A 24,903-nucleotide genomic window follows, 5' to 3' on the forward strand; every position below is an offset into this window, starting at 1 on the left:
CAGTACAACTTCATTTATCCCCTCAGGGGAATGTACCTTTATCCTGCTGGATCCAGTCTCCAGGCTGAATCTGGCTCAGGTCAGGGACAGGGTTCCTCAACGGGAGAGATGCATTCTGGGAAAAGTCCACCAACTTCTCAAACTTCCAGGGCGGAATCCACTCGTCCTCAAACACCTCCGATAGGCTGGGGAATGTGTAGAATATGGTCTGGCATGGGAGAGACGGGAGGAAAAAGGACAGTTTACACACGTCGTCTCTCGTCAATCACCACTCAGTTCATTCCTTTTTAGAGACCCTAAGCAATTAGGCCAATTAACAATGAATCAAGAGATTTTAAAAGATTCACATACAAAAACATTTGATACTTCAAATTGACACAATCAATCAACAACACAATGGTTGCAGTGTCTTACTTCCACACTATAGTCTCTAACAGGATGAAAGACACCAAAGAAGAAGTGGTCCTGAATCCTGGTCCAGTTCTTATTGGCATTTCTGTACAGAGATATACAGTAGTTATAGGAGTCCAATAATGTATTTATTTAACTAGGCAAGTCAGTTAAGAACACATTCTTATTTACAATGACAGCCTACCCCGGCCTAGTGGTTAGAGCGTTGGACTAGTAACCGAAAGGTAGCTAGATCGAATCCCCGAGCTGACAAGGTAAAAATGTGTCGTTCTGCTCCTGAACAAGGCAGTTAACCCACTGTTCCTAGGCCGTCATTGAAAATAAGAATTTGTTCTTAACTGACTTGCCTAGTTTAATAAAAAAAACTTAGAAGACACCTTTATCCAAAGCCATTTAGCAGTCACTTTAATCCAAAGCGATTTACAGTCATGCGCGTATATACATGTTATGAATAGTGTACAGAATTAATTTTAGAATGTGATTCCTGCGGCCTAGTTCATATGTAACTCACTCACCCAGTACTCTGCATAGCCTCAGCCTGGTGCAGACAGGCCTTAACGACGGTGGCCAGCCCCCCGAGCCCATCCTCCCCCCCGGCCCCCTCCTCGGCCTCGGCCCTCGCCCCCTCCAGACCCCACACCCTCTTCAGGGCCAGCAGGGCGTACAGACGAACACTGAAGTTATGGCTGAAACACCACTGGAGAATAACATCCAGGGCCTTACGCCACTGTACTGCCTGGTGGGGGGGGGGGGGGGGGGGGGTTACAGAGAGAGAGACAGAGAGAGAAAGACAGAGAGAGAGATAGAGGGAAAGACAGAGAGAGAGAGATACAGAGAGAGACAGAGAGAGAGAAGTGTGAACACTGAAGTTATGGCTGAAAGACACCTGGAGGATCGTGTCCATGGGCTTAAGCCACTGCCTGATGGGGAGGGACACAGAGGAGGAGGAGAGGGGCTCAGGAGAGGAGGAAAAGTCCCCTGTGCTTTGAAGGTTTTACTTCATGATGGTGACATGTGGATCTTACCTTCTCCTTGAGTTGAGGCATGATGATGTTGAGGTGGACCAACACAGACAGGAAGGTACAGACACTGGTCTTGGTCTTCTCTTGATCCTGTTCAGACACAAATCACATCAATTAGACACATTGGCTATAGATCAATATTGACTATTACAAGTTCTTTAAGCCAGTGAAAATAGACACCAGTTTTCATTCAGTGACAATACAATAGATGCCAGTTTTGTGGTATTATGTGGCACAGTGGGTAAGACCATGGCACTAGCAACACCAAGGTTGAAGGTTCAATTCCCACAGTGGTCAGATACACATCCGAAAAGGGTAAGCACTCATCACAAAGATCACCCATCTGCCACTCACCACCCTGAAGCAGGTCCAGAGTCAGTCTGTATTCAGGGTATTGGACTAGGATTAGAACCATCTGCCACTCACCACCCTGAAGTAGGCCCAGAGTCAGATTGTGTTCAGGATACTAGACTAGGATTAGAACCATCTGCCACTCACCACACTGAAGCAGGTCCAGAGTCAGTCTGTATTCAGGGTACTGGACTAGGATTAGAACCATCTGCCACTCACCACACTGAAGCAGGCCCAGAGTCAGATTGTGTTCAGGATACTGGACTAGGATTAGAACCATCTGCCACTCACCACACTGAAGCAGGCCCAGAGTCAGATTGTGTTCAGGATACTGGACTAGGATTAGAACCATCTGCCACTCACCACACTGAAGCAGGCCCAGAGTCAGATTGTGTTCAGGATACTGGACTAGGATTAGAACCATCTGCCACTCACCACACTGAAGCAGGTCCAGAGTCAGTCTGTATTCAGGGTACTGGACTAGGATTAGAACCATCTGCCACTCACCACACTGAAGCAGGCCCAGAGTCAGATTGTGTTCAGGATACTGGACTAGGATTAGAACCATCTGCCACTCACCACACTGAAGCAGGCCCAGAGTCAGATTGTGTTCAGGATACTGGACTAGGATTAGAACCATCTGCCACTCACCACACTGAAGCAGGTCCAGAGTCAGTCTGTATTCAGGGTACTGGACTAGGATTAGAACCATCTGCCACTCACCACACTGAAGCAGGCCCAGAGTCAGATTGTGTTCAGGATACTGGACTAGGATTAGAACCATCTGCCACTCACCACACTGAAGCAGGCCCAGAGTCAGATTGTGTTCAGGATACTGGACTAGGATTAGAACCATCTGCCACTCACCACACTGAAGCAGACCCAGAGTCAGATTGTGTTCAGGATACTGGACTAGGATTAGAACCATCTGCCACTCACCACACTGAAGCAGGTCCAGAGTCAGTCTGTATTCAGGGTACTGGACTAGGATTAGAACCATCTGCCACTCACCACACTGAAGCAGGCCCAGAGTCAGATTGTGTTCAGGATACTGGACTAGGATTAGAACCATCTGCCACTCACCACACTGAAGCAGGCCCAGAGTCAGATTGTGTTCAGGATACTGGACTAGGATTAGAACCATCTGCCACTCACCACACTGAAGCAGGTCCAGAGTCAGTCTGTATTCAGGGTACTGGACTAGGATTAGAACCATCTGCCACTCACCACACTGAAGCAGGCCCAGAGTCAGATTGTGTTCAGGGTACTGGACTAGGATTAGAACCATCTTCCACTCACCACCCTGAAGCAGGTCCAGAGTCAGTCTGTATTCAGGGTACTGGACTAGGATTAGAACCATATTCCACTCACCACACTGAAGCAGGCCCAGAGTCAGATTGTGTTCAGGATACTGGACTAGGATTAGAACCATCTTCCACTCACCACACTGAAGCAGGCCCAGAGTCAGATTGTGTTCAGGATACTGGACTAGGATTAGAACCATCTGCCACTCACCACACTGAAGCAGGTCCAGAGACGGTCTATGTGTTCAGGATACTGGACTAGGATTAGAACCATCTCCCACTCTATCAGGTACTTGACTGAGGCCTGGTTACTGACGAAACCTGCCTCAAACACACGACCCAGAACGGTACCTACAAACTCCTGGATGAACACAAACACAGGGTTAATAGAGGGTTAATTCAGGTGTGTGTGTGTATGTGTATGTGTATGTGTATGTGTATGTGTGTGTGTATGTGTGTGTGTGTGTGTGTGTGTGTGTGTGTGTGTGTGTGTGTGTGTGTGTGTGTGTGTGTGTGTGTGTGTGTGTGTGTGTGTGTGTGTGTGTGTGTGTGTCTCACCCCTCTCAGTTTGGGCAGCAGCATCAGTAGTGTCTGCCACACCCTGTTCTTGACACGATGCTGCAGGGAGTTGCTATAGTAACGCTGTTTTGACTTCGATATGGCCTCATCCTGAAAGAGAAAAAGACTTAGGCCTGTCTTTAAAACCACACATGAACTAATAACTACTGTGTTGGAGCTCAGGGAGATGGACAATGGTCTTTAATATATTATTGCAGTATGAACTGGATTCATGTGTGTGATGCTATGAACACACACACTGAATGAGTAGACATCATGGACTCTAAACAAGCCAAATCTTCAGCTGTATCAGTCTTTCCTTGATTCCTACCGTCCTCTCTGGTCACCTCCTCCTCAAAATGAATTGGAGGATAAGATCTGAGAGGAGAAACCTAGGATGTTCTCCTCTAATGCGTTTTGAGGAGGTAAGGAGAGAGGACGCGAGGAAAGACTAATTGAGGAAGAGCCCTGGTCTTACCTTTTTCAGCAAGCGAAGAACCAGTTCTTCCATCAGTCTCTCATGCAGCTGATTAGAGGGCTGGAGGCGGCTGAGGAACGCCACGACACACACACGTGGGAACTGGTCATCCCGGTTATCACTGCCAGAGAGAAACAGAAAGCTTAGAGATAAATGGATCTCTGCAGAGAAATAGGGACTAGGGCTAATATGTTCCAGTCCCACTACAGTGAGGGGTCAGGTAATATGTTCCAGTCCGACTACAGTGAGAGGTCAGGTAATATGTTCCAGTCCGACCACAGAGAGGTCAGGTAATATGTTCCAGTCCCACTACAGTGAGGGGTCAGGTTATAGGTTCCAGTCCCACTACAGTGAGGGGTCAGGTGATATGTTCCAATCCCACTACAGTGAGGGGTTAGGTTATGGGGTTCTAGTTCCACTACAGTGAGGGGTTAGGTTATATGTTCCAGTCCCACTACAGTGAGGTGTCAGGTGATATGTTCCAATCCAACTATAGTGAGGGGTCATGTGATATGTTCCAATCCCACTACAGTGAGGGGTTAGGTTATAGGTTCTAGTCCCACTACAGCGAGGGGTCAGGTGAATGTTCCAATCCCACTACAGTGAGGGGTCAGGTGATATGTTCCAATCCCACTACAGTGAGGTGTCAGGTGATATGTTCCAATCCCACTACAGTGAGGGGTTAGGTTATATGTTCCAGTCCCACTACAGTGAGGTGTCAGGTAATATGTTCCAGTCCCACTACAGTGAGGGGTCAGGTTATAGGTTCCAATCCCACTACAGTGAGGGGTTAGGTTATGGGGTTCTAGTTCCACTACAGTGAGGGGTTAGGTTATATGTTCCAGTCCCACTACAGTGAGGTGTCAGGTGATATGTTCCAATCCCACTATAGTGAGGGGTCATGTGATATGTTCCAATCCCACTACAGTGAGGGGTTAGGTTATAGGTTCTAGTCCCACTACAGTGAGGGGTCAGGTGAATGTTCCAATCCCACTACAGTGAGGTGTCAGGTGATATGTTCCAATCCCACTACAGTGCGGTGTCAGGTGATATGTTCCAATCCCACTACAGTGAGGTGTCAGGTGATATGTTCCAATCCCACTACAGTGAGGGGTCAGGTGATATGTTCCAATCCCACTACAGTGAGGGGTCAGGTGAATGTTCCAATCCCATTACAGTGAGGTGTCAGGTGATATGTTCCAATCCCACTACAGTGAGGGGTTAGGTTATAGGTTCCAGTCCCACTATAGTAATAAATAATACTAATATATACCATTTACCATTTAACAGACACCTTTATCCAAAGCAACATACAGTCATGGGTGCATACATTTTATGTATGGGTGGTCCCGGGAATCAAACCCACTATCCTGGCATCGCAAGCCCCATGCTCTACCAACTGAGCTCCAGAGGACCACGACAGTATAGTACAGTAGACTACAGTATAGTAAACTATTGTACAGTAGACTACAGTATAGTACAGTAGAGTAGACTACAGTATAGTACAGTAGACTACAGTGCACTGTGTACAGTAGAGTACAGGACAGTAGATTACAGTACAGTAGACTGTGTATTAGAGGTCGACCGATTATGACCGATTATTACAGTAGACGACAGAACAGTAGACGACAGAACAGTAGACGACAGAACAGTAGAGTAGACGACAGAACAGTAGACGACAGAACAGTAGACGACAGAACAGTAGACGACAGAACAGTAGAGTAGACGACAGAACAGTAGAGTAGACGACAGAACAGTAGACGACAGAACAGTAGAGTAGACGACAGAACAGTAGACGACAGAACAGTAGAGTAGACGACAGAACAGTAGACGACAGAACAGTAGACGACAGAACAGTAGAGTAGACGACAGAACAGTAGACGACAGAACAGTAGAGTAGACGACAGAACAGTAGAGTAGACGACAGAACAGTAGAGTAGACGACAGAACAATAGAGTAGACGACAGTACAGTAGAGTAGACGACAGAACAGTAGAGTAGACGACAGAACAGTAGCGTAGACCACAGAACAGTAGAGTAGACTACAGAACAGTAGAGTAGACGACAGAACAGTAGAGTAGACAACAGAACAGTAGACTACAGAACAGTAGAGTAGACGACAGAACAGTAGCGTAGACCACAGAACAGTAGAGTAGACGACAGAACAGTAGAGTAGACGACAGAACAGTAGAGTAGACGACAGAACAGTAGAGTAGACTACAGAACAGTAGAGTAGACGACAGAACAGTAGAGTAGACGACAGAACAGTAGAGTAGACGACAGAACAGTAGAGTAGACGACAGAACAGTAGAGTAGACGACAGAACAGTAGAGTAGACGACAGAACAGTAGAGTAGACGACAGTACAGTAGAGTAGACGACAGTACAGTAGAGTAGACGACAGTACAGTAGAGTAGACGACAGAACAGTAGAGTAGACGACAGAACAGTAGAGTAGACGACAGAACAGTAGCGTAGACCACAGAACAGTAGAGTAGACGACAGAACAGTAGAGTAGACGACAGAACAGTAGAGTAGACGACAGAACAGTAGAGTAGACGACAGAACAGTAGAGTAGACGACAGAACAGTAGACGACAGAACAGTAGAGTAGACGACAGAACAGTAGAGTAGACGACAGAACAGTAGACGACAGAACAGTAGAGTAGACGACAGAACAGTAGAGTAGACGACAGAACAGTAGAGTAGACGACAGAACAGTAGAGTAGACGACAGAACAATAGAGTAGACGACAGTACAGTAGAGTAGACGACAGAACAGTAGAGTAGACGACAGAACAGTAGCGTAGACCACAGAACAGTAGAGTAGACTACAGAACAGTAGAGTAGACGACAGAACAGTAGAGTAGACAACAGAACAGTAGACTACAGAACAGTAGAGTAGACGACAGAACAGTAGCGTAGACCACAGAACAGTAGAGTAGACGACAGAACAGTAGAGTAGACGACAGAACAGTAGAGTAGACGACAGAACAGTAGAGTAGACTACAGAACAGTAGAGTAGACGACAGAACAGTAGAGTAGACGACAGAACAGTAGAGTAGACGACAGAACAGTAGAGTAGACGACAGAACAGTAGAGTAGACGACAGTACAGTAGAGTAGACGACAGTACAGTAGAGTAGACGACAGTACAGTAGAGTAGACGACAGAACAGTAGAGTAGACGACAGAACAGTAGAGTAGACGACAGAACAGTAGAGTAGACGACAGAACAGTAGCGTAGACTACAGAACAGTAGAGTAGACAAACAGAACAGTAGAGTAGACGACAGAACAGTAGAGTAGACGACAGAACATTAGACGACAGAACAGTAGACGACAGAACAGTAGAGTAGACGACAGAACAGTAGAGTAGACGACAGAACAGTAGACGACAGAACAGTAGACGACAGAACAGTAGACGACAGAACAGTAGACGACAGAACAGTAGACGACAGAACAGTAGACGAAAGAACAGTAGACGAAAGAACAGTAGAGTAGACGACAGAACAGTAGACGACAGAACAGTAGACCACAGAACAGTAGACGACAGAACAGTAGAGTAGACGACAGAACAGTACAGTATAGTACAGGACAGTAGACTACAGTATAGTACAGTATAGTACAGTAGACTACAGTATAGTGCAGTATAGTACAGTAGACTACAATACTCTACAGTACAGTAGACTACAGTGCACTGTGTACAGTAGAGTACAGTAGACTACATATAGTACAGGAGAGTAGACTACAGTACAGTAGACTGTGTATAGTACAGCAGACTATAGTACAGTACAGTAGACTACAGTACAGTACAGTAGACTACAGTACAGTACAGTAGACTACAGTATAGTACAGTAGACTACAGTACAGTAGACTACAGTATAGTACAGTAGACTACAGTACAGTAGACTACAGTACAGTACACTACAGTATAGTAGACTACAGTACAGTACAGTAGACTACAGTAGACTACAGTACAGTAGACTACAGTATACTACAGTATAGTACACTACAGTATAGTACAGTAGACTACAGTACACTACAGTATAGTACAGTAGACTACAGTACACTACAGTATAGTACAGTACACTACAGTAGACTACAGTACACTACAGTAGACTACAGTACACTACAGTAGACTACACTACAGTATAGTACAGTACACTACAGTACAGTGCACTACAGTACAGTAGACTACAGTAGACTACAGTACAGTACAGTAGACTACAGTACAGTACAGTAGACTACAGTACAGTACAGTAGACCACAGTATAGTATAGTACAGTAGACTACAGTACAGTACAGTAGACTACAGTATAGTACAATAGACTACAGTACAGTACAGCAGACTACAGTATAGTACAGTACACTACAGTACAGTAGACTACAGTACAGTACAGTAGATGAAGTGAGTTCAGCAGCTGACCTGGGGACTGCAGTGTTAGCAGCACACTCCTCTCCAAGCCTCTCCACATAGACCTGGACCTCCTGGATCAGCCTATGGAGAAGACGATCCATTATCCAGACATGACCCTCAGTCCACAACCACCACTCCAGTAACACACACTCTCACATTCTCTGTCCCTCGCTCACATCTCACATTCTCATTCCCTCACTCACATTCTCTCACACTCCACACCCACCTTTGGTCCCTCCTGAACACAGGTCCATACACACATGCCTCAGCCAGGATGTCAAGGTGCAGTAGGGCACTGGAGAACATGGCATCTGATTGGCTCTCGCCGTCACTTCCTGGGTCAGAGGGCAGCCAGGTGTGGCAGCAGTGTTGGATCAGAACGTTGAATACACCGGTCTTGGCCTGGGAGAGTTCCATCAACTCGACGGCTATCTAGAGATTGAGAGGAGTCAGTAGTGGGTTAATTACACATCAGTTGTGTCCACATCACCGCTGTGTTTTAATACTCATAATAACCACAACATGTTCCGCTAAACACTTGAAACTAATTGCCAAGCCACATTTATCCTAGTAGTGAATATGTAGCACGTTGCCTGCACAGCACGGATCTGTCCATACAGACCTGGGTTCAATTAGGATTTATTTTCTTTTAAATACTTTAGCTGCTCTTGATTGAGCTAGCCTGGCAAAATGGAACCAATGGAATAGTCCGCCTATCTGCGCGCTCAGACAACAGCTCAAAGTATTTGAACGACTTAAGCCACTTTTTCAGCCCAGGTGTTGATACCCTATGCCTCCCTCTAGTTACCTGTTGATACCCCATGCCTCCCTCTAGTTACCTGTTGTAGAGTAACAGTGAGCCCAGGTGTTGATACCCCATGCCTCCCTCTAGTTACCTGTTGTAGAGTAGCAGTGAACCCAGGTGTTGATACCCCATGCCTCCCTCTAGTTACCTGTTGTAGAGTAACAGTGAACCCAGGTGTTGATACCCCATGCCTCCCTCTAGTTACCTGTTGTAGAGTAACAGTGAACCCAGGTGTTGATACCCCATGCCTCCCTCTAGTTACCTGTTGATACCCCATGCCTCCCTCTAGCTACCTGTTGTAGAGTAACAGTGAGCCCAGGTGTTGATACCCCATGCCTCCCTCTAGTTACCTGTTGTAGAGTAGCAGTGAACCCAGGTGTTGATACCCCATGCCTCCCTCTAGTTACCTGTTGTAGAGTAACAGTGAACCCAGGTGTTGATACCCCATGCCTCCCTCTAGTTACCTGTTGTAGAGTAACAGTGAACCCAGGTGTTGATACCCCATGCCTCCCTCTAGTTACCTGTTGATACCCCATGCCTCCCTCTAGTTACCTGTTGTAGAGTAACAGTGAGCCCAGGTGTTGATACCCCATGCCTCCCTCTAGTTACCTGTTGTAGAGTAACAGTGAACCCAGGTGTTGATACCCCATGCCTCCCTCTAGTTACCTGTTGATACCCCATGCCTCCCTCTAGTTACCTGTTGTAGAGTAACAGTGAGCCCAGGTGTTGATACCCCATGCCTCCCTCTAGTTACCTGTTGTAGAGTAACAGTGAGCCCAGGTGTTGATACCCCATGCCTCCCTCTAGTTACCTGTTGATACCCCATGCCTCCCTCTAGTTACCTGTTGTAGAGTAACAGTGAGCCCAGGTGTTGATACCCCATGCCTCCCTCTAGTTACCTGTTGTAGAGTAGCAGTGAACCCAGGTGTTGATACCCCATGACTCCCTCTAGTTACCTGTTGATACCCCATGCCTCCCTCTAGTTACCTGTTGTAGAGTAACAGTGAACCCAGGTGTTGATACCCCATGCCTCCCTCTAGTTACCTGTTGTAGAGTAACAGTGAGCCCAGGTGTTGATACCCCATGACTCCCTCTAGTTACCTGTTGATACCCCATGCCTCCCTCTAGTTACCTGTTGTAGAGTAGCAGTGAGCCCAGGTGTTGATACCCCATGCCTCCCTCTAGTTACCTGTTGATACCCCATGCCTCCCTCTAGTTACCTGTTGATACCCCATGCCTCCCTCTAGTTACCTGTTGATATCCCATGCCTCCCTCTAGCTACCTGTTGTAGAGTAACAGTGAGCCCAGGTGTTGATACCCCATGCCTCCCTCTAGTTACCTGTTGTAGAGTAGCAGTGAGCCCAGGTGTTGATACCCCATGCCTCCCTCTAGTTACCTGTTGTAGAGTAGCAGTGAGCCCAGGTGTTGATACCCCATGCCTCCCTCTAGTTACCTGTTGTAGAGTAGCAGTGAGCCCAGGTGTTGATACCCCATGCCTCCCTCTAGTTACCTGTTGTAGAGTAACAGTGAACCCAGGTGTTGATACCCCATGCCTCCCTCTAGTTACCTGTTGATACCCCATGCCTCCCTCTAGTTACCTGTTGTAGAGTAACAGTGAGCCCAGGTGTTGATACCCCATGCCTCCCTCTAGTTACCTGTTGTAGAGTAACAGTGAGCCCAGGTGTTGATACCCCATGCCTCCCTCTAGTTACCTGTTGATACCCCATGCCTCCCTCTAGTTACCTGTTGTAGAGTAACAGTGAGCCCAGGTGTTGATACCCCATGCCTCCCTCTAGTTACCTGTTGTAGAGTAGCAGTGAACCCAGGTGTTGATACCCCATGACTCCCTCTAGTTACCTGTTGATACCCCATGCCTCCCTCTAGTTACCTGTTGTAGAGTAACAGTGAACCCAGGTGTTGATACCCCATGCCTCCCTCTAGTTACCTGTTGTAGAGTAACAGTGAGCCCAGGTGTTGATACCCCATGACTCCCTCTAGTTACCTGTTGATACCCCATGCCTCCCTCTAGTTACCTGTTGTAGAGTAGCAGTGAGCCCAGGTGTTGATACCCCATGCCTCCCTCTAGTTACCTGTTGATACCCCATGCCTCCCTCTAGTTACCTGTTGATACCCCATGCCTCCCTCTAGTTACCTGTTGATACCCCATGCCTCCCTCTAGCTACCTGTTGTAGAGTAACAGTGAGCCCAGGTGTTGATACCCCATGCCTCCCTCTAGTTACCTATTGATACCCCATGCCTCCTTCTAGTTACCTGTTGATACCCCATGCCTCCCTCTAGTTACCTGTTGATACCCCATGCCTCCCTCTAGTTACCTGTTGATACCCCATGCCTCCCTCTAGTTACCTGTTGATACCCCATGCCTCCCTCTAATTACCTGTTGTAGAGTAGCAGTGAGCCCAGGTGTTGATACCCCATGCCTCCCTCTAGTTACCTGTTGATACCCCATGCCTCCCTCTAGTTACCTGTTGTAGAGTAACAGTGAACCCAGGTGTTGATACCCCATGCCTCCCTCTAGTTACCTGTTGATACCCCATGCCTCACTCTAGTTACCTGTTGTAGAGTAGCAGTGAGCCCAGGTGTTGATACCCCATGACTCCCTCTAGCTACCTGTTGTAGAGTAACAGTGAGCCCAGGTGTTGATACCCCATGCCTCCCTCTAGTTACCTGTTGTAGAGTAGCAGTGAGCCCAGGTGTTGATACCCCATGCCTCCCTCTAGTTACCTGTTGATACCCCATGCCTCCCTCTAGTTACCTGTTGTAGAGTAGCAGTGAGCCCAGGTGTTGATACCCCATGCCTCCCTCTAGTTACCTGTTGATACCCCATGCCTCCCTCTAGTTACCTGTTGATACCCCATGCCTCCCTCTAGTTACCTATTGATACCCCATGCCTCCCTCTAGTTACCTATTGATACCCCATGCCTCCTTCTAGTTACCTGTTGATACCCCATGCCTCCCTCTAGTTACCTGTTGATACCCCATGCCTCCCTCTAGTTACCTGTTGATACCCCATGCCTCCCTCTAGTTACCTGTTGATACCCCATGCCTCCCTCTAATTACCTGTTGTAGAGTAGCAGTGAGCCCAGGTGTTGATACCCCATGCCTCCCTCTAGTTACCTGTTGTAGAGTAGCAGTGAGCCCAGGTGTTGATACCCCATGCCTCCCTCTAGTTACCTGTTGATACCCCATGCCTCCCTCTAGCTACCTGTTGTAGAGTAACAGTGAGCCCAGGTGTTGATACCCCATGCCTCCCTCTAGTTACCTGTTGTAGAGTAGCAGTGAACCCAGGTGTTGATACCCCATGCCTCCCTCTAGTTACCTGTTGATACCCCATGCCTCCCTCTAGTTACCTGTTGTAGAGTAACAGTGAACCCAGGTGTTGATACCCCATGCCTCCCTCTAGCTACCTGTTGTAGAGTAACAGTGAGCCCAGGTGTTGATACCCCATGCCTCCCTCTAGCTACCTGTTGTAGAGTAACAGTGAACCCAGGTGTTGATACCCCATGCCTCCCTCTAGTTACCTGTTGATACCCCATGCCTCCCTCTAGTTACCTGTTGTAGAGTAACAGTGAACCCAGGTGTTGATACCCCATGCCTCCCTCTAGTTACCTGTTGTAGAGTAGCAGTGAGCCTAGGTGTAGATACTCCATGCCTCACTCTAGTTACCTGATGTAGAGTAGCAGTGAGCCCAGGTGTTGATACCCCATGCCTCCCTATAGTTACCTGTTGATACCCCATGCCTCCCTCTAGTTACCTGTTGTAGAGTAACAGTGAGCCCAGGTGTTGATACCCCATGCCTCCCTCTAGTTACCTGTTGTAGAGTAGCAGTGAGCCCAGGTGTTGATACCCCATGCCTCCCTCTAGTTACCTGTTGATACCCCATGCCTCCCTCTAGTTACCTGTTGATACCCCATGCCTCCCTCTAGTTACCTGTTGATACCCCATGCCTCCCTCTAGCTACCTGTTGTAGAGTAACAGTGAGCCCAGGTGTTGATACCCCATGCCTCCCTCTAGTTACCTGTTGTAGAGTAGCAGTGAGCCCAGGTGTTGATACCCCATGCCTCCCTCTAGTTACCTGTTGTAGAGTAGCAGTGAGCCCAGGTGTTGATACCCCATGCCTCCCTCTAGTTACCTGTTGTAGAGTAGCAGTGAGCCCAGGTGTTGATACCCCATGCCTCCCTCTAGTTACCTGTTGTAGAGTAACAGTGAACCCAGGTGTTGATACCCCATGCCTCCCTCTAGTTACCTGTTGATACCCCATGCCTCCCTCTAGTTACCTGTTGTAGAGTAACAGTGAGCCCAGGTGTTGATACCCCATGCCTCCCTCTAGTTACCTGTTGTAGAGTAACAGTGAGCCCAGGTGTTGATACCCCATGCCTCCCTCTAGTTACCTGTTGATACCCCATGCCTCCCTCTAGTTACCTGTTGTAGAGTAACAGTGAGCCCAGGTGTTGATACCCCATGCCTCCCTCTAGTTACCTGTTGTAGAGTAGCAGTGAACCCAGGTGTTGATACCCCATGACTCCCTCTAGTTACCTGTTGATACCCCATGCCTCCCTCTAGTTACCTGTTGTAGAGTAACAGTGAACCCAGGTGTTGATACCCCATGCCTCCCTCTAGTTACCTGTTGTAGAGTAACAGTGAGCCCAGGTGTTGATACCCCATGACTCCCTCTAGTTACCTGTTGATACCCCATGCCTCCCTCTAGTTACCTGTTGTAGAGTAGCAGTGAGCCCAGGTGTTGATACCCCATGCCTCCCTCTAGTTACCTGTTGATACCCCATGCCTCCCTCTAGTTACCTGTTGATACCCCATGCCTCCCTCTAGTTACCTGTTGATACCCCATGCCTCCCTCTAGCTACCTGTTGTAGAGTAACAGTGAGCCCAGGTGTTGATACCCCATGCCTCCCTCTAGTTACCTATTGATACCCCATGCCTCCTTCTAGTTACCTGTTGATACCCCATGCCTCCCTCTAGTTACCTGTTGATACCCCATGCCTCCCTCTAGTTACCTGTTGATACCCCATGCCTCCCTCTAGTTACCTGTTGATACCCCATGCCTCCCTCTAATTACCTGTTGTAGAGTAGCAGTGAGCCCAGGTGTTGATACCCCATGCCTCCCTCTAGTTACCTGTTGATACCCCATGCCTCCCTCTAGTTACCTGTTGTAGAGTAACAGTGAACCCAGGTGTTGATACCCCATGCCTCCCTCTAGTTACCTGTTGATACCCCATGCCTCACTCTAGTTACCTGTTGTAGAGTAGCAGTGAGCCCAGGTGTTGATACCCCATGACTCCCTCTAGCTACCTGTTGTAGAGTAACAGTGAGCCCAGGTGTTGATACCCCATGCCTCCCTCTAGTTACCTGTTGTAGAGTAGCAGTGAGCCCAGGTGTTGATACCCCATGCCTCCCTCTAGTTACCTGTTGATACCCCATGCCTCCCTCTAGTTACCTGTTGTAGAGTAGCAGTGAGCCCAGGTGTTGATACCCCATGCCTCCCTCTAGTTACCTGTTGATACCCCATGCCTCCCTCTAGTTACCTGTTGATACCCCATGCCTCCCTCTAGTTACCTATTGATACCCCATGCCTCCCTCTAGTTACCTATTGATACCCCATGCCTCCTTCTAGTTACCTGTTGATACCCCATGCCTCCCTCTAGTTACCTGTTGATACCCCATGCCTCCCTCTAGTTACCTGTTGATACCCCATGCCTCCCTCTAGTTACCTGTTGATACCCCATGCCTCCCTCTAATTACCTGTTGTAGAGTAGCAGTGAGCCCAGGTGTTGATACCCCATGCCTCCCTCTAGTTACCTGTTGTAGAGTAGCAGTGAGCTCAGGTGTTGATACCCCATGCCTCCCTCTAGTTACCTGTTGATACCCCATGCCTCCCTCTAGTTACCTGTTGATACCCCAATGCCTCCCTCTAGTTACCTGTTGATACCCCATGCCTCCCTCTAGTTACCTGTTGATACCCCATGCCTCCCTCTAATTACCTGTTGTAGAGTAGCAGTGAGCCCAGGTGTTGATACCCCATGCCTCCCTCTAGTTACCTGTTGTAGAGTAGCAGTGAGCCCAGGTGTTGATACCCCATGCCTCCCTCTAGTTACCTGTTGATACCCCATGCCTCCCTCTAGCTACCTGTTGTAGAGTAACAGTGAGCCCAGGTGTTGATACCCCATGCCTCCCTCTAGTTACCTGTTGTAGAGTAGCAGTGAACCCAGGTGTTGATACCCCATGCCTCCCTCTAGTTACCTGTTGATACCCCATGCCTCCCTCTAGTTACCTGTTGTAGAGTAACAGTGAACCCAGGTGTTGATACCCCATGCCTCCCTCTAGCTACCTGTTGTAGAGTAACAGTGAGCCCAGGTGTTGATACCCCATGCCTCCCTCTAGCTACCTGTTGTAGAGTAACAGTGAACCCAGGTGTTGATACCCCATGCCTCCCTCTAGTTACCTGTTGATACCCCATGCCTCCCTCTAGTTACCTGTTGTAGAGTAACAGTGAACCCAGGTGTTGATACCCCATGCCTCCCTCTAGTTACCTGTTGTAGAGTAGCAGTGAGCCCAGGTGTTGATACCCCATGCCTCACTCTAGTTACCTGTTGTAGAGTAGCAGTGAGCCCAGGTGTTGATACCCCATGCCTCCCTCTAGTTACCTGTTGATACCCCATGCCTCCCTCTAGTTACCTGTTGTAGAGTAACAGTGAGCCCAGGTGTTGATACCCCATGCCTCCCTCTAGTTACCTGTTGTAGAGTAGCAGTGAGCCCAGGTGTTGATACCCCATGCCTCCCTCTAGTTACCTGTTGATACCCCATGCCTCCCTCTAGTTACCTGTTGTAGAGTAGCAGTGAGCCCAGGTGCCTGCTGCTCTGTTAACTCCAGCAGGCTGTGGTGAAAGGCCATGGTCACAAAGCCCTGCAGGGTGGGCCAGAAGTCATGAGGGTTACTGCTCAGTCCCAGCACCAGCTTCCAGGAGACAGTCACAGCCTCTACACACAGGGCCTCATCAGACAGCGCCACCTGGTGGGGGGAGGGGGAAATACAGGTTCACTATTTCATATTGCCTTATCAGAAGCCATATAAAGCAGGACATAAATGACTTGGCCACATGACCACTGAAACAGTGTTGCAGTCAAAATCAGCTGTTAAACAAAACCAAGAATTGGATTTCACGGTCTTTAACCATAGACTGCTTACAAGGTAAGGAAATATTTTGTTTTGTAATTTGGGTGAACTATTCCTTTAAACATGGTTATTGGTGTGGACAAGCCTGTCGAGAGCTGGGTGAGAAAGAATGTCTCAGCCAGGTAGTAGACATGATAATATCAGCTGTAGTCAATTCTAAGACTCACCTGTGGCAACATGGAGGCCATGAAGTCCAGTACAGGCAGTACCAGGCCACTGGGTAGCAGAGACAGAGCCTCTATAGCAGCCTGGAGGGACCCTGATGCCCTGGGGAGCTCCAGGGGCCCGGGTGGGCCTATTCTCCTCCCGTAGCCCAGGCACGTCCACTGGTCCCGGATGAAATGAGCTGCCATACGGCCCCAGTCCTTGAGGAGAGGACCCTGCTCCGAAACACTGTGACAGATGACACACTCTTAATATTTCAGAGATATTGGCATGGCACTCTGATTACTACTATCTCCCAGACAACACATCTACTAGGGACCTTTGATTACCAAGGCCACCAAAACCCAAATTAGAGCTGTGCAAAATAGCTTTTAGTTTCAGGGAAGGGAGAAAAAAAAACTAACTTGCCAAATAGCTGTGTTAAGATGTCTTAAACGACTAGACTGGGTCTAAGAGGTTATTGTAATATGTTCTGTTGTATTTAAATTCATATGTGCACATGAGTTACAGGTCCTGTGTGGCTCAGTTGCTAGAGCATAGCATTTGCAACACCAGGGTTGTGGGTTCTATTCCCACGGGGGACCAGTAAGGAAACAATAACAAATATGAAAACGTATGCACTTACTGCTTGCTGTAAGTCACTTTGGAAAAGAGCGCCTGCTAATTCCTTAAAAATGTTTAAAAATAATAATGGGTGTGTGTGGAGGAGGGCTGGGTGGTGTAATATGTATAGGTAACAGGAATGTGGATGTTGTGTTTGTACTTTGCCATTGTTGTTTTATACATTTCTGTATGTTTTTTTACATTTCTTAAGGACTCTTGGAAGACAAGCCCTTGAGCTAAAAGAGATCCTAATAAAATCCATTCATTTCTATTGGGCACCAAATAATCTGAAACACAACCAAAACAAACAGCAAATACATCCAACAAGTTGGTAGAGTCACTAGCTTGATGTAATCATTGTGTGCTAGGAATGTAGGACCAAATACTAAACGTGACTACTTTAATACACATAAGTTAATTTGACCCAATACTTTTGGTCCCATAAAAAGGGGGGACCATGTACAAAAAGTGGTGTGATTCCTAAACGGTTCACCCTATATGGAGGACAATACCCTCAAATGAAAGCTGACAGTCTGAACTTTAACCTCATCGTCATTGTATCATTTCAAAGTGCTGGAGTACAGAGCCAAAACTACTGTCCCAATACTTCAGTAGCTCACTGTAGATGTGCATATCCTTGACACAATCTCCATTTGACCATTTGACCTGTAACCTCTGGGAAGGGTTCTCCCACATGTCAATTCCAGGTTGAACAGCAAATTATTTAATAGCATGTGACCAAAACAGTCACAATTTAGAGCCGTGACTGGCAGAAAAATGAAGGCCATATAGTGTTTATACTAGTGGTTTACTTAAGCAATAAGGCCCGGGGGGGTGTGGTATATGACCAATATACCACGGCTATGGGCTGTTCTTAAGCGTTACGCAACACAGAGAGCCTGGACAGAGCCCTTTGACGTGGTACATTGACCATATACCACAAACCCCCAGGTGCCATATTGCTATTATGAACTGGTTACCAATGTATTTAGAGCAGGAAAAATAAATGTTGTCATACCCGTGGTATACGATTTGATATACCACGGCTGTCAGCCAATCAGCATTCAGGGCTCGAACCACCCATATACAACAACACATTATCCTGATGATACAGTACATCTGCATTTAAACAATACCATGCGTACTATATACTACACAAAGTGTTCTGTACTGACCCTGTTGACGGATCTGCAGTTGGAGGTTTCAGCAGGCGCTGGTTGAAGTTGACCAGAGAGAGAGGAGGGGCTGGGAGTGGAGCAGGGGAGTAGAAGTAGCTAGACAGATGGACCAGTAGAATCGTGGTCTCTGATTGGAGGTTGAACACTCCCAGCGCTGCAACCTCACAGGTCATGGCCAACGACGCCATGGCAACCGCCCTGGACACCTGACCTGCCACAGAGGGGATCTAAGAGAAACACACAAGTCCCTTCCAGTTCTATAGTGAAAACCATGATGAATATTAATATGTCATGACAAATAGCAGTTCAACTAGTCTTTTTGAAATCAGAGTCTAACTGCTAAAGAAAATGTCCCATTATTCAAATTGACACATGAATCCAATGATGTATGAACTGACTAGTGAAGGAGAGCAGCCTGAGAGAGAGGAGATCGATCCTGTAATACTGTACCTGGTCAGCTTCTAGGGTCCTCAGGACGTATCTGAGGAGTCTGGGGAAATAGGCCTCCTGTACCTTGGAGTGGTTCCACTCTAACACACTGTACATCAGCACCACCTCCTTCAGCACTGACAGGTAGAGCTCAGCACGCTCTACATCACATAGCTGGAGAGGACAGACAAACAAAACACAGAAGGAGGAGAAATGCAGGTACATGATCAATGTTGTAGGATGTGACAGTGAGTGAGAGACAGTGAGTGAGTGAGAGAGTGAGTGAGTGAAAGTGAGTGACAGTGAGTGAATGAGTGAGTGAGTGAGTGAAAGCGAGAGAGTGAGTGACAGTGAGTGAATGAGTGAGTGAAAGCGAGAGAGAGTGAGTGACAGTGAGTGAGTGAGTGCGAGAGAGAGTGACAGTGAGAGAGAGAGTGACAGTGAGAGAGAGAGTGACAGTGAGAGAGAGAGTCGCAGTGAGAGTGACAGTGTGAGAGTGTGAGAGTGTGAGAGTGAGTGAGTGAGTGAGTGAGTGAGTGAGTGAGTGAGTGAGTGAGTGAGAGTGTGTGTTCACCTCCTTTAGTTCTCCACTCAGTCTTCGGAGGATGAACTCCTGAATGGGCTCCACCACGCCCAGAACCAGCGTCTCCATGGAGACCGTCACACTGTCCTCTGTATAAGACAGAAGACAAAACACTTTTAAAAAAAACAATGAATGACATCTTATTTTGCATGTTTCCAGTGCTATGAATCAATATGGATCATTACTAAGAATCAATTTGAATCACTGCTATGGATCACTACTTGAGTCAAGTTGAGAAGAGGAGAAGAGTTGAGTCGAGAAGGGTACAGTAGAGTACAGTACAGTAGAGCAGAGCAGAGTACAGTAGAGCAGAGTGGAGTACAGTAGAGTACAGTAGAGCACAGTACAGTAGAGCAGAGCAAAGTCCTGCAGAGTACAGTAGTTTACAGCAGAGTACAGTAGAATAGAGCAGAGAACAGTACAGTAGAGTACTGTAGAGTATAGCAGAGTACAGTAGTTTACAGCAGAGTACAGTAGAATAGAGCAGAGAACAGTACAGTAGAGTACTGTAGAGTATAGCAGAGTACAGTAGAGTAGAGCACAGTACAGTAGAGCACAGTAGTTTACAGCAGAATACATTAGAGTACAGTAGAGCAGAGAACATTACAGTAGAGTACTGTAGAGTACAGCAGTAGAGTACAGTACATTAGAATACAGTAGAGTACAGTACAGTAGATACCTTGTTCTTTCTCTACTGCAGCAGGGGTGTGTCTGGCTGGTATGAGCTGCAGTAATCGTAGCAGCAGCTGCAGGCTCTTGTCAGTCTTGCGTAGCGGCAGGTAGACATTAGTGTGGAGCCTGCTCAGTGTGTCCAGTAGGGGGCGTAAGAGCGAGTCCATCCCACCGCTGACACCAGTAGTCTCCTTTCCTCCAGACCTCCTCTGAGTCCTCCCCTCTATGTCAACACACAGTAGGATGGCCTTGGCTAGCAGCTCCGCCTCTCCTGGGTCTGGGACACTGTCTGTCTGGTCTGTTGGACGTCACAACAAAGTTCATCAGTACAGTCACCTATTCTATATACTAGAGGTGAGTCCATCTACACACACACTCGTATCTGTACCTGTTGATATTCTTGATCGGATAATACTCTAATTGGAAAAACTGATTCACCTGTGCTAGCCGGGACTCACCTGTGCCAGCCGGGACTCACCTGAGCTAGCCGGGACTCACCTGAGCTAGCCGGGACTCACCTGAACTAGCCGGGACTCACCTGAGCTAGCCGGGACTCTGAGGAAGAACTCCATCTGGTGTTGGACGTAGCCTCTCACAGTCTCTCTCTCTGGAGAAGTACTGGTACTGGTACCATCAGCTGGTTCTCTGACACAGGGCCTGAAGCTGCCTTCACTGTCAGCCAGCCAGTCACACAGCTAGTGAGGAGACACAGAAACACAAGGGACAACTGATGGAAATACAATACATATTTAAAAAACAGTTTGAAAAGATCAGAGCTCTCCCCTCATTCCACCCCCAAACAGTACCTGATTCCAGAGAACAGAGCTCTCCCCTCATTCTACCCCCACACAGTACCTGATTCCAGAGAACAGAGCTCTCCCCTCATTCTACCCCCACACAGTACCTGATTCCAGAGAACAGAGCTCTCCCCTCATTCTACCCCCACACAGTACCTGATTCCAGAGATCAGAGCTCTTCCCTCATTCCACCCCCACACAGTACCTGATATCAGAGAACAGAGCCCTTCCCTCATTCCACCCCCACACAGTACCTGATTCCAGAGGACAGAGCTCTCCCCTCATTCTACCCCCACACAGTACCTGATTCCAGAGAACAGAGGTCTTCCCTCATTCCACCCCACACAGTACCTGATTCCAGAGAAGAGCCCTTCCCTCATTCCACCCCCACACAGTACCTGATTCCAGAGGACAGAGCTCTCCCCTCATTCCACCCCCACACAGTACCTGATTCCAGAGGACAGAGCTCTCCCCTCATTCTACCCCCACACAGTACCTGATTCCAGAGAACAGAGCTCTCCCCTCATTCTACCCCCACACAGTACCTGATTCCAGAGGACAGAGCTCTCCCCTCATTCTACCCCCACACAGTACCTGATTCCAGAGGACAGAGCTCTCCCCTCATTCTACCCCCACACAGTACCTGATTCCAGAGGACAGAGCTCTCCCCTCATTCTACCCCCACACAGTACCTGATTCCAGAGAACAGAGCTCTCCCCTCATTCCACCCCCACACAGTACCTGATTCCAGAGAACAGAGCTCTCCCCTCATTCCACCCCCACACAGTACCTGGTTCCAGAGTGATGTTCCTCATTCCACCCCCACACAGTACCTGATTCCAGAGTGGTGTTCCTCATTCCACCCCCACACAGTACCTGATTCCAGAGTGGTGTTCCTCTACGTAGAGACTCGTCTGCTCTGAAATGCAGCAGCAAACTAAACACATCATCCAACGTCACTGAGGTCTGCAAAAGATGGAACAAAGGTCATCAAAAGAGCAGTTGCTAAACAGATGATGTTGTCATTTGTACGCTGACAGATAGAATCTCTTCTTCAACACTGTATTTGGGTGCAAAATGTCATCACTTTGCACCAGCCACACAGCCTCAAACACATCATCGTGTCGTACCACATCTGTCAGGGAGAGGGCAGTGTTGAGCAGGAAACACTGGGCAGCTCCTCTCAGTAGCACCTGGTGGGTGATCATAGTGCAGCGCAGCACCTCCCTGAGATACAACACAGAAACCATTAGAGACAGTTTCCCGGACACAGACTGCCCCTAGCCATCGACTTGAACAGTCTGTTCAGTGGAGATTCATAGAATCCACACTTCCACACCAAGAAATGCCACTATGGCCATAACGAACAAGAAATAACCTAATGTCAGGTTAGAGTCTAGACAATGTCTGCATCTGAAATGGTACCCTATTCCCTACGCAGGCTGTCAGGGGCCAGGAGAGGACAGGGAGGAAGATGGGACAGGGCCCAGGAGAGGACAGGGGGGAAGATGGGACAGGGCCCAGGAGAGGACAGGGAGGAAGGTGGGACAGGGACCAGGAGAGGACAGGGAGGAAGGTGGGACAGGGACCAGGAGAGGACAGGGAGGAAGGTGGGACAGGGCCTGAGAGAGGGCAGGGAGGGAGGTGGGACAGGGCCTGAGAGAGGGCAGGGAGGAAGGTGGGACAGGGCCTGAGAGAGGGCAGGGAGGAAGGTGGGACAGGGCCTGAGAGAGGGCAGGGAGGGAGGTGGGACAGGGACCAAGAGAGGGCAGGGAGGGAGGTGGGACAGGGACCAAGAGAGGACAGGGAGGAAGGTGGGACAGGGACCAGGAGAGGGCAGGGAGGAAGGTGGGACAGGGCCTGAGAGAGGGCAGGGAGGAAGGTGGGACAGGGACTGAGAGAGGGCAGGGAGGAAGGTGGGACAGGGCCTGAGAGAGGGCAGGGAGGAAAGTGGGACAGGGCCCAGGAGAGGACAGGGAGGAAGATGGGACAGGGCCCAGGAGAGGACAGGGAGGAAGGTGGGAAAGGGACCAGGAGAGGACAGGGAGGAAGGTGGGACAGGGTCAGAGAGGGCAGGGAGGAAGGTGGGACAGGGACTGAGAGAGGGCAGGGATGAAGGTGGGACAGGGGCCAGGAGAGGGCAGGAAGGAAAGTGGGACAGGGCCCAGGAGAGGGCAGGGAGGAAGGTGGGACAGGGTCAGAGAGGACAGGGAGGAAGGTGGGACAGGGCCCAGGAGAGGGCAGGGAGGAAGGTGGGACAGGGTATGAGAGAGGGCAGGGAGGAAGTTGGGACGGCCTGAGAGAGAGCAGGGGGGAAGGTGAGACAGGGACTGAGAGAGAGCAAGGAGGAAGGTAGGACAGGCTACCTGAGAGCTTGCAGGCCGTCAGGGCCCAGGAGAGGGCAGGGAGGAAGGTGGGACAGGGCCCGGGAGAGGAAGAGGATGGGGACAGCACACCAGTGTTGAGAACCTAGCCGCTGAACAAGCTGCAGCAACACAGGACCTGGGGAGACAGAGGATCAACATTACACCATCTCTGATGAACAGTCATTACTGTTACAACAAGCTACAGCAACACAGGACCTGGGGAGACAGAGGATCAACATTACACCATCTCTGATGAACAGTCATTACTGTTACAACAAGCTGCAGCAACACAGGACCTGGGGAGACAGAGGATCAACATTACACCATCTCTGATGAACAGTCATTACTGTTACAACAAGCTGCAGTACAAACATCTGGCTCAAGTTCAGTTGGTAGAAAACTTTTTTGAAATGTACATGAATTTGTCCAATAATAAGAACCCAGATTTTCCTCTGCAAAAGGTTGTGCTACGGTGTATCCTACTGAACATGGCCCAGGTTATTCAGTGCCCTGTGATGAAGCTCTGTTACAGTACCTCTGTTTTCCTGTGGCAGGCTGCTGAAGAACGTGACCATGAAGACCTGCAGTTTGCCTCCCAGCTCAGGACACTCTCCTACACTCTGTCCTGCAGTCCTGGAGATTAGGAGACATACCCTCCTCAACAGTCACTCTAAATAGGCCCAACTCACTACTTCATCACTAGCAGAAACTGCATCATCTATAAATCAATATTGTGTTTTGCTGTTGTGCTGCTATGAGCGCTGGCTCACCTGTGAAAGAGGGAGCTTTCAGACATCACATCCATAAAAGGACCCACAATGAACTGAGGAACAAAGGATAAGAAGAGGTCAATCTCTCATACACTAACCCCCTACTCTCCCTCATCATCTCACCCACCAACACAACAAACTAAACAACGACCGCAAATACACCACTACTGAAAAGGAAGTTGCTGACTATTGGCCAGTACATTCCCAATCTGGCCCTCATACCATCACGGTCACCTATCATCCCCATCACGGTCACCTAATCATCCGCATCACAGTCACCTAATCATCCCCAGCTTCCAATCAGCTCATTCATCCCCCTCCTCTCCCCTGTAACTATTCCCCAGGTCACTGCTGTAAATGAGAATGTGTTCTCATTCAACTTCCCTGGTAAAATAAGGGTTAAATGTGAGAAGGCCAGGGCGAAGGCAGGGCGAAGGCAGGACGTCAGAGCACCTGGAGTCTGGGTTGATGTTCTAACACTGACTGACAACTGTACCAGGTACCTGTGAGAAGGCCAGGGCGAAGGCAGGGCGAAGGCAGGGCGTCAGAGCACCTGGAGTCTGGGTTGATGTTCTAACACTGACTGACAACAGTACCAGGTACCTGTGAGAAGGCCAGGGCGAAGGCAGGCCGTCAGAGCACCTGGAGTCTGGGTTGATGTTCTAACACTGACTGACAACTGTACCAGGTACCTGTGAGAAGGCCAGGGCGAAGGCAGGACGTCAGAGCACCTGGAGTCTGGGTTGATGTTCTAACACTGACTGACAACTGTACCAGGTACCTGTGAGAAGG

At 48.6% G+C, this 24,903-nt stretch overlaps 1 protein-coding gene across 2 annotated transcripts in view; it reads right to left on the bottom strand.

The window, feature by feature from the left end:
• LOC129844868 (probable methyltransferase TARBP1) overlaps positions 1-24,903 on the bottom strand; it is a 40,024-nt gene that overhangs the window by 13,047 nt on the left and 2,074 nt on the right. For both annotated transcript variants that reach the window (XM_055913031.1, XM_055913032.1), the window contains exons 5-25: positions 24,112-24,164; positions 23,877-23,974; positions 23,342-23,477; positions 22,106-22,202; positions 21,852-21,941; positions 20,717-20,873; positions 20,186-20,476; positions 19,498-19,595; positions 18,945-19,097; positions 18,492-18,721; positions 16,716-16,941; positions 16,195-16,383; positions 8,763-8,968; positions 8,546-8,617; positions 4,125-4,245; positions 3,647-3,757; positions 3,300-3,449; positions 1,437-1,523; positions 927-1,147; positions 415-496; positions 37-208 (exon numbers count right to left, since the gene is read on the bottom strand). In XM_055913031.1, the coding sequence (XP_055769006.1) occupies positions 37-208; positions 415-496; positions 927-1,147; positions 1,437-1,523; positions 3,300-3,449; positions 3,647-3,757; positions 4,125-4,245; positions 8,546-8,617; positions 8,763-8,968; positions 16,195-16,383; positions 16,716-16,941; positions 18,492-18,721; positions 18,945-19,097; positions 19,498-19,595; positions 20,186-20,476; positions 20,717-20,873; positions 21,852-21,941; positions 22,106-22,202; positions 23,342-23,477; positions 23,877-23,974; positions 24,112-24,164 (3,040 nt within the window). The remainder of the gene's footprint in view (positions 1-36; positions 209-414; positions 497-926; positions 1,148-1,436; positions 1,524-3,299; positions 3,450-3,646; positions 3,758-4,124; positions 4,246-8,545; positions 8,618-8,762; positions 8,969-16,194; positions 16,384-16,715; positions 16,942-18,491; positions 18,722-18,944; positions 19,098-19,497; positions 19,596-20,185; positions 20,477-20,716; positions 20,874-21,851; positions 21,942-22,105; positions 22,203-23,341; positions 23,478-23,876; positions 23,975-24,111; positions 24,165-24,903) is intronic.

Source organism: Salvelinus fontinalis, unplaced genomic scaffold (genome assembly GCF_029448725.1).
Source record: "Salvelinus fontinalis isolate EN_2023a unplaced genomic scaffold, ASM2944872v1 scaffold_0244, whole genome shotgun sequence".
Classification (NCBI taxonomy): domain Eukaryota; kingdom Metazoa; phylum Chordata; class Actinopteri; order Salmoniformes; family Salmonidae; genus Salvelinus; species Salvelinus fontinalis.